Below are 13,304 nucleotides of genomic sequence, written 5' to 3'. Positions count from 1 at the left end.
TTAATTTAATCATGCGTTAGAAAGTCACGTAACTTTCGATTCAAATTAATTAACGAATGCCACTTTCCTCATTATTTTCTTTTTCTTATAGATATATAGGTACAACGTTCCCTCCCATCGCAATCGATATATATGTATCTCTTTTTAGCGAGCACTCAAAGAGAAAAGTTTAAATTGTTCATATGCGATCAAGAGACCTGATATTTTCAAAACTATAAATACTATATCACCAAACCTACTATTATAATATACTTTCAATATAGTGTGAGTATATAATGACTGTATTTAGAAAAAGTTGATAATCTCAAGAAATTAGTGCAATTTCGATATATTTAAATAGAGAGAGAAAATTCGAAAAAAAAGTGACCTTGATTTTCAGGGAAAAAATTTTACAAAATGTCACCTTGAAAGTATTTGACGTTATATATATATTACAATCTCTCATTAAGACGATTAAGGCGCAACAGACACTTGTCTAATAGAATATTAAAAATTTTTTTTTCTCAAGGTCGATATCATTCTTCTTTTTTTTTTTTTTGTTTTTCGAAAAATTAATTATAAGTCCACGGTAGTTAATGATTTTTTAAAAAAAAGAGAAAAAAATATCTCAGATTCGAATCACTGGAAGGCCATATTATTTGAATCTACATATATATATTTCTCTTTTGTCTACTGCCGGATATATTGATTCCATAAGAATGTGCAGATAAATCCAGATATGTAAGTGCAATATATGTATGTATATATATTGTTTAAGAAAAAACAAATAAAGAAAGAGAAACGCGAACAAGAAGGACGTAAATTGAAAAAGTCGATCGCACTTTACGAAACACTTTGACGACAAAAAAAAAAGAAGAATGTGGACTTCCATTTGATCGGAAATCAATTTTATTCCCTTTTTTTTAAAAAAAAAAAAGATAAAATATATTAATATATTAGTATAAAACAATTAAAACATATTTATTAGAATAAAAGAAAAATAAACGAAGCAAAAACGGTGTTAGAAATAGAGAAATTTAATTCTCAAGATACGTATAATAATAAATATTATAATAATATACGACTGTCAAGAAAGCTAAAAATAATAAAAATATGAATATTTATATGAAGATTAAAAAGATATATAATAACTGAGATTAATATATTCATTATAATGAAGATAATTATTAATTAAAAATTAAAATAAATTATTGTGGACAGAAATAAAAGAATAATTGATATAACTATTTATAAAAAAAAAAGGAAGCGAGAAATTATATATTTATCAATTTATTATTTAAATAAGACCTTCGTATTTTGTTGATTGAAATATAAACTTCATTTTTGTGAAGATAAAGATATACTTTCAAAATTCATCATCGTCTATTCAAATTGGCCAAATTATCAGATGTTAATATCAGTATTGTATTTTAATTACATACACACCTTGCGAAAAAAAGATATATATATATATATATATATATATATACATCGTCACTGGCCGTGACACGTAAATTCCATTTCACTCATAAAGTGTGAAATTAATACCATCAGACAATGTATTATATTCCACAATGACATCGTGCCTCTAACAAATTAACAAATCAGCTTCCCATCTTTTAGAGCATCTTGACATGAAACATTTTCACGTTTCAAAAAATTACTAATTATTTCCTGTTTTATAGTGTGTTATTCACTCACCACATTTTTACCTAAACATAAATTGATTTATAATTACTCTTCAAAAATAGTACCATAGAACGGAAGTCATAGATTATAGTACAATTTTTATTTTTATTTCAATAAAATTTTTTTTTTAATTTTTATAACTTTAAACTTTAATTAAACTTCTAATTTTGTATTATTCCTTAATTTTGAAATACGTTACTTTTTATTAATATAAATTTTATTATTTGCTAAATAATTAATTAAATAAATAATATAAATAATAATAATAATAATATTAATATTAAGTTTATAATATAAATATAAGTAATAAAAATGAATAATGAAATTATATAAATAAAACAAATATTGAAAAAGAACAAATTTTATGTTCTTAACTACTAATTTTGTAATTTCACTGAAAAAATTGTGGTTAGTACAACTAAAATTCTGCTGAGTCTAACCAGATTATAATGTTAAATATCCCCTTACTAATTTTTCTAGTTATATTTTTGTTAAAATAACTACAAAGTATTTTTTAACCAAATGCACCTACAGGGTGTCTAGCATTTTTGCCAAATAAAATTCCATGATTTTTCCAGGTTAAAAAATTTTTTTTCCAGTTATGTACTATTTTAACAAACAATAACAAAAATACATTAAATGTACAAGATTAAATTAATTTAAGTGTCTTTTTATAGTAAACTAGTAATGAATAAATTTAATTTTTGGCATTTTCTGGCTTACGATCGAATTTAGAGGAAGGAAAAAAGTCGATTTACATTACAAGAAAACTCAAAAAAGTCGCTTCTTTTATTTTTAAATAAATACAATTAGTAAATACTTTATTATCAAACAATTGTAATTAGAAATTAAATAAATTCTTAATAATGTTTCATAGGAATATTTTCAAGAAATTTTATTTACAATATTTCATAATTAAATGAATTTTCAAAAATTCAATTCATAATAGGAAAAATTGAAAAAATAATTTAAAATTATTTAAAAAAATAAAAACTGTTCGAAATATTATTTTAGCAAAGTGTACGAATTCAGAAGTTTAGAAAATATTTTAAATAATTAAATTTTCGAAGAACTTCATTAAAATATTATTTAAAAAAATAAATTTAGTAAAAATTTTTAGAAATAACTGAAATTTGAAAAAGTTGTTGTTTAAAATTTTTATAAGTAAATAAATTTTTTGTGAGTTACAAGTAAAAATTTTTAGAAATAATTGAATTTCAGGAAATTTTAAATTAAAGCTCATAAATTTTAATTAATGAATTTTTTTACATCAGGTATTTTAGATAATTGCAGTTAAAAGAACTTTCAAGTGAAAAATATTTTAAATAATGGAATTTTTAAAGAATTTAATTAAAATTATTAAATATAATTAATTTTGCGAAGAATTCTAGTTAATATTCTTTCAAATAATTCAATTTTGGAAAATGTGAATGTTATTCCAATAAAGTCGTATTTTCTTTAAAAAAAATGTTTTAGAAAATATCGGAAAAGTCACATAAAAACGTTTATGAATTTTGTGTTTCCAAACGCGGTTGTAAAAAAAATTCTTACACGAAATATAAAAATTCCAGGACCTGATAAAAAATTCAAGAACTTTTCCAGGTTTTTCAGGTAAAAAAAAAAAAAAATCAAGGACTTCTCCAGGTTTTCAAGGAATTCTAGGTGGCTAGACACCCTGGACCTAATAACTTCAACTAGAACTTTTTTTTATACACTACCGTCGAAAATTGTCGGTACGATTAACGTGCGAGGAGTGGAAATTCGGTGCGGACTTTAAAGCAAGATATTTTAAGTTAGAAAAAAATTAGAGGTTTCTAACTCAGATGGTTGGAAAGCTGATAAAATTCTGCTTCCGAATGTATATAAAGAAATTTTTTTTTGTATTTATAACACCGAAAAGATTTCAAGAAAAAAAAATGCAATTTTCGTACTTTCGTACTAATGTTTTTGACTTCCGGCATAATCTAGAATAATGTATGTATGGAAAAATTTGACAATTTTACAACATAATCTTTAAGATCTCAGCTTTAATTTGCATTTTTGTAACTTAAAAAATGTTTTGTGGTTCCTGAAATATGTTAAAAAAAGTTCCGAGCATTGTTTTCTACAACTCAGCCGTCGATCATCACTTTTTGCTGCCTCGCTGCTGGCTTGTAGAAAAACATGCTCGAACATTTTTTAACATATTTCAGGAACTACAAAACATTTTTTAAGTTTTCAAAAAAGCAAATTAAAGCTAAGAACTTAAAGATTGTGTTAAAGTTTTGAAAACTTAAAAAATGTTTTGTAGTTCCTGAAATATGTTAAAAAATGTTCGAGCATGTTTTTCTACAAGCCAGCAGCGAGGCGGCAAAAAGTGATGATCGACGGCTGAGTTGTAGAAAACAATGCTCGGACCTTTTTTTAAACATATTTAAGGAACCACAAAACATTTTTTAAGTTACAAAAATGCAAATTAAAGCTGAGATCTTAAAGATTATGTTGTAAAATTGTCAAATTTTTCCATACATTATTCTAGATTATGCCGGAAGTCAAAAACATTAGTACGAAAGTACGAAGTAGTAAATTGCATATTTTTTTCTTGAAATCTTTTCGGTGTTATAAATACAAAAAAAAAAGAAAAAATTTTCTTGATATACATTCAGAAGCAGAATTTTATCAGCTTTCCAACCATCTAAGTTAGAAACCTCTAACTTTTTTCTAATTTAAAATATCTTGCTTTAAAGTCCGCACCGAATTCCCACTCCTCGCACGTTAATCTTACCGACAATTTTCGATGGTAGTGTATATCATTCTGAATATAATACAATTTACATACAAGTAAAACAGTAAAAATTGGAAAAATTTTGATAAGTTAAATTTTTTTTTGAAATGCAAGAAAACTATTATTCAAACAGTCTATATAAGAAGAGATATAATTTATATGTATACAAGTTAGTTTAAATAAAGAAATAATAACTTTGTCCTCCGATTGAAGCGTGTTTTTTTATCACACGGCGGATGAATGCATAATCAAGGTTTTCGAACAGGGTATATAATGCAATTATATTTTGCAATGTAATATACTTAATTGAGTCAACGATTTTTTTTCTCTTTTCAAATAGTTTCGCTTTTCAATTCAATATAGAATATATATATATATACACATTCCAACGATTCTTCTCGCGCTAAATGGATCTAATGAATACATATTACCAAAGTTAGAATACATATTATGTACAATTGGTAAAGTGTCATAATAATAATTCAAATTGTTTAAATGTGTGATAATTGAGTTATAATTTCTAAAGCAAACCCGACGAACTACTTTACGATCTTTTTCCCTCTTCTCGTTTAACTTATACTAAATGGATCTAAATAGTAATGTAACCAAAATATTGTATTTTCCAATAAATGTCAATGAATATATTATACATATCTATAAGGAAGTAAAATTCAAATGAACAGAAGCCATTTGTTACAAATCGTTACTTTCCTTATTTTAAGAATGTGAAAAATACAAAAAAATAAATAAATTCCATTAAAATAATCTTATACTTGTCTATTATCAAATAAATATTTCCTTGAACCAAATATTTTTTCAGTTAATTAAATTTTGTTTCAAATACAGAAATTATTTGTTTAAATACAATTAATTTGATTTAAATAGAAAATAATTTTATACAAATAAAAATCATTTAATGCACGGGTCAATCAATTATATTTCGACTGAAGTTGTTGCTGAATAATTTTTAAAAATTAATATTATTTTGCAGGAATTATTTTGAAGTTATCAAGATCACGAAATGAAAAGAATTTTATTAAAATTTTAATTATTTATTGTAAAATATGAATTTAAAGTATATGAGGTGCTGAAAACTGTCAATTTTTTAGCCATTAGAAAATATGCAAAAAAAAACATAGAATTTACCATAAAAAAAATGGAATGAATAAAAGAATAAATAAATTTATCATGATTTATCATGATATAATTATTTAAATATGTGAAATAATATATAAAATATAATTTTCAAGTTCACCTGTCAAATAACCTAAATTTGCAAATTTCATCTATTAAATCATGTGAGAAAGAGAAGTCATTAAATTCACTAAATTGAAGAAAACCTTACAAAATATAAAGTACCTGTGACTAACTTTTAGTTTTTCTTAACACTTTCCTCCTTTTTTCTTTATAAATGTGAAATAAAAAGCAAGAAAAATTGGCACTTTGCTTATTTTCACTATTTTTAAATGTAAATAACTTTCTTGGAGAAAACTGAAAAATTACAAAAAAAAATATAAAAATTTATCTTTTGAATGTTTGCGAAGTAAAAATACATACACAAGAGAATCAAATATGTTAATACAAATCATTGATGACTCCTTATTAAAATATATATGATAAAAACTGATTTTGATTTACACATAATTAAAAAGGAACTTTTAATCCTTTTAATCAAGATAAAACGATAAAACTAACGTTAACATAACCTATAATTTGGTTACTTCTTATATTCATTTCTTTAGAGCGCGTCACAGATATGCTCTAATTTACATATACCTGCAACATTAGAGTATTTCGATTTTATCATTATATTTACATTTATTAATATATTGTAATCTATAATATCGAAGTTATTACAGGAATATTACTAAACTTTTTATTAAATTAAATTTTTTTGTCTATAGTAAACATTTTTTTTGACAAATAAATTTGTTTTTATTTGTTTGTTTTGTTGAAATGGTACAAATAAATTTGTGACTATTTACGATAAAACTTGATAACAACATTTACACGGACATTTTGCACAGGGTAGTTAAACTTAAAGGTTGTACACAGGGATGTGTTGTTAAATTAAGTGAAACGTCCCAAATGTTACATTTCATAGACACATCATTTGGAACGTTTCACTTTTATTGTTTAATTTGGCAATACATTCCTGTGTACAATTTTTGAGTTTCATTACCCTGTGCAAATGGCCATTAATGATGTGAGTGATAGTTTTGGGTAAAAGTGTTTGACAAAATATTTTATTTTAAAATAAATAAAAAAAAAACTATTTAAAAAATGTTAATTTATAGACGATTTCTTTTTAATCAAAATTAAGTTAAGAATAACTTTTTTTTTGTCTAAAATTCAAAATAAATTATATTGACATTTTTGCTGTAAGTGTATATCAAAATAAATAGAATACTTTTGAGTTTAGTTTTTTTTTTCTACGAGTGTAAAAATTATCGTATATACTTTTTTAATTACAACAATAGTTGTTCTATTTTTGTGTGCTATGCAATTATGATTGCGATAGACGCAAATGGCACTTAATTCCACTCGAAATGCCACAATTGTTCAGAAATTACATAGCAATAAAGAGTGTGTCTTAAATATCAGTTAGGGGAATAGAATTAATTCCCATGAAACCACTAAGTGTTTGTATAAAAGCCACAAAGTCACAGAAACAATCGAGTGACTTAATTGTTTCAAAAAGTTGGTAGATGTCATGAAGTAATATTACAGATGTCATATCTCTCTCTCTCTATATATATATATCGCATTACACCAACTCCACAGGAGTTCCATATTTAAAAAAAAAATTCACAAAAACTATCCGTGCATTTTATTACCTAATAAATTAACATATGATTTATATGACAGTTAAATTTTAATAAAATTAATTTAAAAAAATAATTTTCTTCCCTAATTCATTAGTAAAATTAAACTGTAATTTAAATTCATGAAAATTTTTCATTCAGAATTTTTTTTTCAAAATTTACTATATTTTTTGTAATTTAAAGGTTAAATTCTTGCTTTTAAAACTGTTTGTGGGAAAAACGATTTTTTCAATATTTTCGGAATTTTTTAAAATTTTCGAAATTTTGAATTTTTTAAAAATATATCCGGTTTTTTTTATACTACGTATTTTTGTGTATTTTGTATGGTGTTTTTTGTAGTAAAAAGTTTCCATATAATTTAATTCGAAGAGAAAAAATTTTATTTTATAAACAATAACAAATTTTGTTGTTTAAATAACACAGGCCTACAAAATTTTGGGTCACTTCTGTTACAAAGAAAGGGGAAGGTGATTTTTATAGGTTTTTTGACGTAGAATACGAATCCTACCTCAAAAATGGCACATCACGTCAAATTTTTTGTAATATTGGCTTAAATGGTTAAATGGTTCGAATTATTATTTGATATAATTTCTATATAACCGATTTTTCATATAACAGAATTTTTATTTAATCGAAAAATCATTAAACAGAGTTTCTAATTGATAGAATATTCATTTGTCCGAAATTGAAAATGTCCGAACAAACAATCGACATAAAGATTTCGGATTATTTTTCGGTTAAGTAAAAATTCTGTAATATGAAAAATCGGTTATATGTAAATTATATCAAATAATAATTCGAACAAATGAAAATTCATCTGAAAGAATAAAATGAAAATTCTATGCAATGAAATTCTACCCAATAAAAATTCTTTAAAATGCCTATTATGTTAAATGAAAATTCGAATAAATAAAAATTCTGTGAAGTGAATTTTCGATTATATAAAAATTCTATAATATAGAAAATCGTTTTGATGAAAATTCTGCAAAATACTAATTCGAACAAATACAAAATTCGGCTCAAAAATAATTATGACAAATGAAATTTCATAAAATTATAATTCTAACTAATGATTTCTAGAACATAATCACACAGAAAAAAAGGTGGGTAAAAAGTTGTAAAGATAGAGGATACAAGTCGTTAGGATACAGGGTAAAGGATAAATTTGTGATGGATAAAAATGTTACTAAAATATTACTAGAAAAATGGATGTCATATTTGAGTAAACTGTCTAATTTTAATAAAAATATTAGTAATTTTACACTTAACTTATTAAATCCACAAATTTTATATAAATAAGTAATTGCACGTGGAAATATTTTGCCTATAATTATTGTCTATTAATAAAAATATCTTTGACTAATATAACTGACAGCTGACGACAGTGCGTAAATAATCAGAATTGGGAAATTACAACTCAACGTCTGTATTGTTGCACGAAAGCAGAGTTGGGTAGTAACTGAATTTTTTGTGCATATTAGGCTGTGTCAGTTCATCGAGATATTTCGAGTTCAAGATATGACGTCAGAGGCCTGGAGAGACAACAAACAGACGACACAATGTTATTCTTACGGGGGGAAGAAAATTTGTTTCCACTTTCATCAATTTTATTCATACTTTGAACATGGAAAACGCTTATTGAAATCTAATAAAATTAAAATGTGTGTTGATAATTAATTTTGTTATATATTTGATTCAATTGCATTTATAGATTCTCTGAATTCGTGATAAAATATAAATTTTGAGGTTAGGGGTGTTTGTTTACTAATCACATTTTACACATATTAGTCAAAGATATTTTTATTAATAGACAATAATTATAGGCAAAATATTTCCACGTGCAATTATTTATTTATATAAAATTTGTGAATTTAATAAGTTAAGTGTAAAATTACTAATATTTTTATTAAAATTAGACAGTTTTCTCAAATATGACATCCATTTTTCTAGTAATATTTTAGTAACATTTTTATCCATCACAAATTTATCCTTTACCCTGTATATCCTAACGACTTTTATCCTCTATCTTTACAACTTTTTACCCACCTTTTTTTCTGTGCGCATGCGTCCCATAAATATTTATTTGAATCAAATAATATTTATTTCAATTAATTTAACTGCATATGTGAACCAATAATTTTTGTATTTTGAAACAAAATGCAATTTAACTAAAATAATAATTATTTAAAAATATTCATTTAATAGTCAAGTAGGGTCAGTCGGGGTAAATCCGAACGGGGGGTAAATCCGAACGCTAATTATTTCAGGTTAATTAAAATTTTTAAAAATAAGTTCGATATGAGAATTTTTACCTCAGATCCTCTTGAAGAGATTCTAAGTATTATCCCATTTTTTGTTTGTTAATTAGCAACAGCATAAACAAAGATAACAAGTATTGCAAAAAAGATTGAAAATCAAAGATGACACTCTTTCAGTATTTTGTCTCGTATTTGAAGAAAAAGAAGCTAAAAATTCATTTTATTATTTATAATTGTTTGTTATGAATACTAGAACAGAAACTATATTTGATTTTTGCCTTCTGTAAAATTTTATTAATAATATCAGACCGTTCGTATTTACCCAAGAAAATTGGAAAACTGGGGTAAATCCGAACGGTATTTTTAATAATTTTTTTTTACATCAAAGCCACACAAAATTGTTTTTATTTGATTACACTATTATTTTAACATTATAAAAGTACATAGAAAAAAGTTTTTCTTTCTATACGTATCCTCGTTAGTAATTAATAAGCAGAAACTTAATCTCTGTTCTCTCGAAGGAGTGTTTCAATTTTTTTGCCAAATGGTTTGTTGAAAAAAGTTTTTCAGGATCTTAATAAAATTTGGTATTCTACGGTTTTTGGGGTCGCTAATTACCAATTTGAAGTCAGTTTTTCAAAATTCAAAATGGCGGACGAGAATTAAAAAATTCATTGGATTCGCTCGAAAATTGTTACTCTGGGGGTTTCAGGGTTAGCAAATTTGATCATTTTTAAAAATAAGTTTTAGGAAAGTACGCCATTTTGAATTTAAAAAATTTGACTTTTATTTTTGTATTTACATTCAATCACTCCAAAATACTTTCTGTACCAAGTTTTGCAAAAATCCGTTATGATTTGATAAAGTTATTGAAGGTTTTAATTGTGTAATGCATTTTAATTTTTAACCTGTTTGATTTTTGTATTTATATATGATGCATTATTACATAATAGGTTTATTATCGTATTTTTTTGAGTTTTTATATAAGTTTAACAATTGCAATACTTTAAATTTATTTTCCCTAAGATTTTTCTGAAATACAGTGGCGTTCGTATTTACCCCCATATTTTAGGAAAGTTGCAAAGTATTGAGGTAAATACGAACGCTAAGTTTCCTGCGATTGTAATTTATCAAAAATTTTTTCTACCCCATAAAATTGTTCTATGAAAGTAAAGTAACAACTTCATGCACCAGAATACCGGAAGTATTTTTTTTTTAAAGAAAAAACTTATGTTATTGTTGAAACTTACTAAAAGCGTTCGGATTTACCCCAATTGACCCTAACCGATTACTTGAATCAAATTGTTTTTCATTGTACAAAGTTGAGAATTTTAGAAGTAAAAAAAAAAAATTGTGATTTTCGTATCTTATATTGACGCGATATTTTATATCAATATGGAAAATCGAATTGTTTTTTAAATATTAGAATTGAACTATATTATATAAGGTGAAAAAAATGATGTCGAATTTTTTATTGCAACTAGTTTTTCGAAATGTTTGAAAATTTTTATAGTCACTCTCTCCTTTTTCTCAGGGTCGTCTTCAAAGTGCAATAAGAGAAGTAGTATAAGTAACACATATATATTTATACTACTCCAAAGGAACCATATATGTATATATATATATATATATATATATATATATATATACAACACACATTCCATTGCAAACTCACATAAAGCTTGCGGCTCCACGTAGCACATAAATTCCAGCACCAGGTCAGCAACTTCATCACCTTGATGCATTTTTCCGGTTAGACCAGTCAATGCTTATTGCTCACATCTCAAGGAGTCCGGAAATTGTGTTTACCTTATACACAGGAAAATCGCACATATGGTATATATACATACAAGAGTTCTGTTCATTACATACTTTATAGGTGGACTATTATACAAAACTTGTGCAGAATGTCTTCGATATATATATAGGTATATGGCAACTCTCATTCCACAAAGTTTAATAGCCTTTCTTCTTTTATGTAAGGCACTTGTTTTTCATATGAAAGTTGTCCCATCCATTTCCACAACGCGGCATTTCCTTTATTTCTTTCCTTATTGTTGGTATTGTATATATATATATATTACTCTCGTTTTTTGTCATTTAAATAAATTAGCTCCATATTTAGAAAATCAGTATTTTAATTGTTGTATAATTTTTTTTTGGGATATTTAATTATCGCACTAATTAGTGAGAACGAACTTTGTTTTTCTTTAAAATATTAAAACACTTCAAATGTGGTAAGCAAAAACCTAAATTAATTATACTAATGTACAACGTCCCAAAAATCTTATATTAATTTGTGGATTTTTTCGTAGTCCTGATGAGCTGTGTTCGCAGCGAAAATGCATTAGAAAATCAATAAAGACTAACTAAAGAAGAATTTTGTTAATTTTAATTATATGGACCAAAGGCCACAAGCTTGAAAATAGTATTTGATATATTAAGGTCCTAGAAAAAACACTAATTTAAAATATAAAGAAAAAAATTATCAAAGTTTATTAAAAAAAAAAAATTATACACTTTTTGAAAATGATAAAAAAAAAAAAATTTCTCTTTTATGTCAAGAACGTAACAATCAAACACGTTATGTTTACAGACACGCAAGCGTTTTGAGTATATAACGACTGATGAAGAGACTTCAATGAGAGATACAAGTCTCGGGGACATTGCGTACGCGAGTGACTGTGACTTCAACGAACGCATTGTAGAATAATAATGACTCGCAAAAGTCCATTGCAGAGATTTCAATTAACATACATATATATATATACACGCATAAATTTCAATTTTTTCTGTAATTGATTTTTACCTATTATTATTGTTATTATTGGGGTGGGGGATTTTTTTTTTTTATTTTTTTTAATCGAATGCAAATATAATTCATATATTGAAAAATTTATTATCTTGAGCAATTTATAATATTTCATTGTTCATCGCTACAGAGAAATACCAATAAAAGTGACATTTTTTTCGAATGAGAATATATATTGTGAAAATAAGCTAAAATAAACAATGAATAATTTATTTGACGTTTTGACATAATGATAATAATGTGTGTATATATGTTACAAAATTTGGGACTCGTATGTAACATTCAAACAATGTTTTCACAGCTCCAGACAGATGTATACTTTCTTAATCTGAATCAGTGAAAAGTGGGTTACTGATTTAAAATCAGTGAAAAATTCACTGATTCAACCAATGATCTTCACTGAAAATTAGTGAAAAGTGAGTCACTGAATTGCAATCAGTGAAAATTTTCACTGATTCAGATTAAGAGAGTATAGGTACTGACAGAAAACATGGGAGATTTTATTAAATTATTATTTTTCATTTCAGGCAAAATGTAAAGATTCGATACAAATAATTCAGTTCAATGTATTTATTTAAACAAATTTTTCTAGTTCCTTTTTAGTTAAAAATTCTTCAAGTTTGATTTATGAACATTGAAAATTGATTCTAATTAAAAAGTTTTTGAAATATTTTTCGTGATAAGAACCAAAATTTCCAATTTCTATAAGTGATTTAAGATTTGAGTTAGAATAATTCTCAAAATTTTCAATCATAATTTTTTTTTAAAAGAAGGTCTAATTCAAAATAATAATAATAATAATAATAATAATAATTTTCAATAAATTTAAAAATTATTCAAAATAATTTTTTTTTAAATTATTCAAAATTAATTTTTCTATTTGATATTAATAATAATGTATGATTTTTACTTTTTGAGGACAAAAATTTAATTTATAGAAAAAATTTATAGAAATTAAATAAATTTATAGAAAAAAT

The 13,304-nt window shown here is 24.7% G+C and overlaps 1 protein-coding gene across 3 annotated transcripts in view; it reads right to left on the bottom strand.

Annotated features, from left to right (window-relative positions):
- The window catches only part of LOC127285041 (venom metalloproteinase 3-like), an 83,771-nt gene extending 72,251 nt beyond the window's left edge, over positions 1-11,520 (bottom strand). Inside the window, exon 1 of one of the 3 annotated variants that reach the window (XM_051310825.1) lies at positions 11,191-11,520. In XM_051310825.1, coding sequence (XP_051166782.1) covers positions 11,191-11,260 — 70 coding nt within the window. In that variant the 5' untranslated portion in view covers positions 11,261-11,520. The remainder of the gene's footprint in view (positions 1-11,190) is intronic. The other 2 variants (XM_051310824.1, XM_051310827.1) reach the window with 2 other exon arrangements.
- Between the last annotated feature and the right edge of the window lie 1,784 nt (positions 11,521-13,304).

Source organism: Leptopilina boulardi, unplaced genomic scaffold, assembly GCF_019393585.1.
Source record: "Leptopilina boulardi isolate dan_hultmark-lab unplaced genomic scaffold, ZJU_Lbou_2.1 LbouV2_328, whole genome shotgun sequence".
Classification (NCBI taxonomy): domain Eukaryota; kingdom Metazoa; phylum Arthropoda; class Insecta; order Hymenoptera; family Figitidae; genus Leptopilina; species Leptopilina boulardi.
Note: the sequence above shows the minus strand (reverse complement) of the source record. Positions and strands in the feature narration are given on the sequence as shown.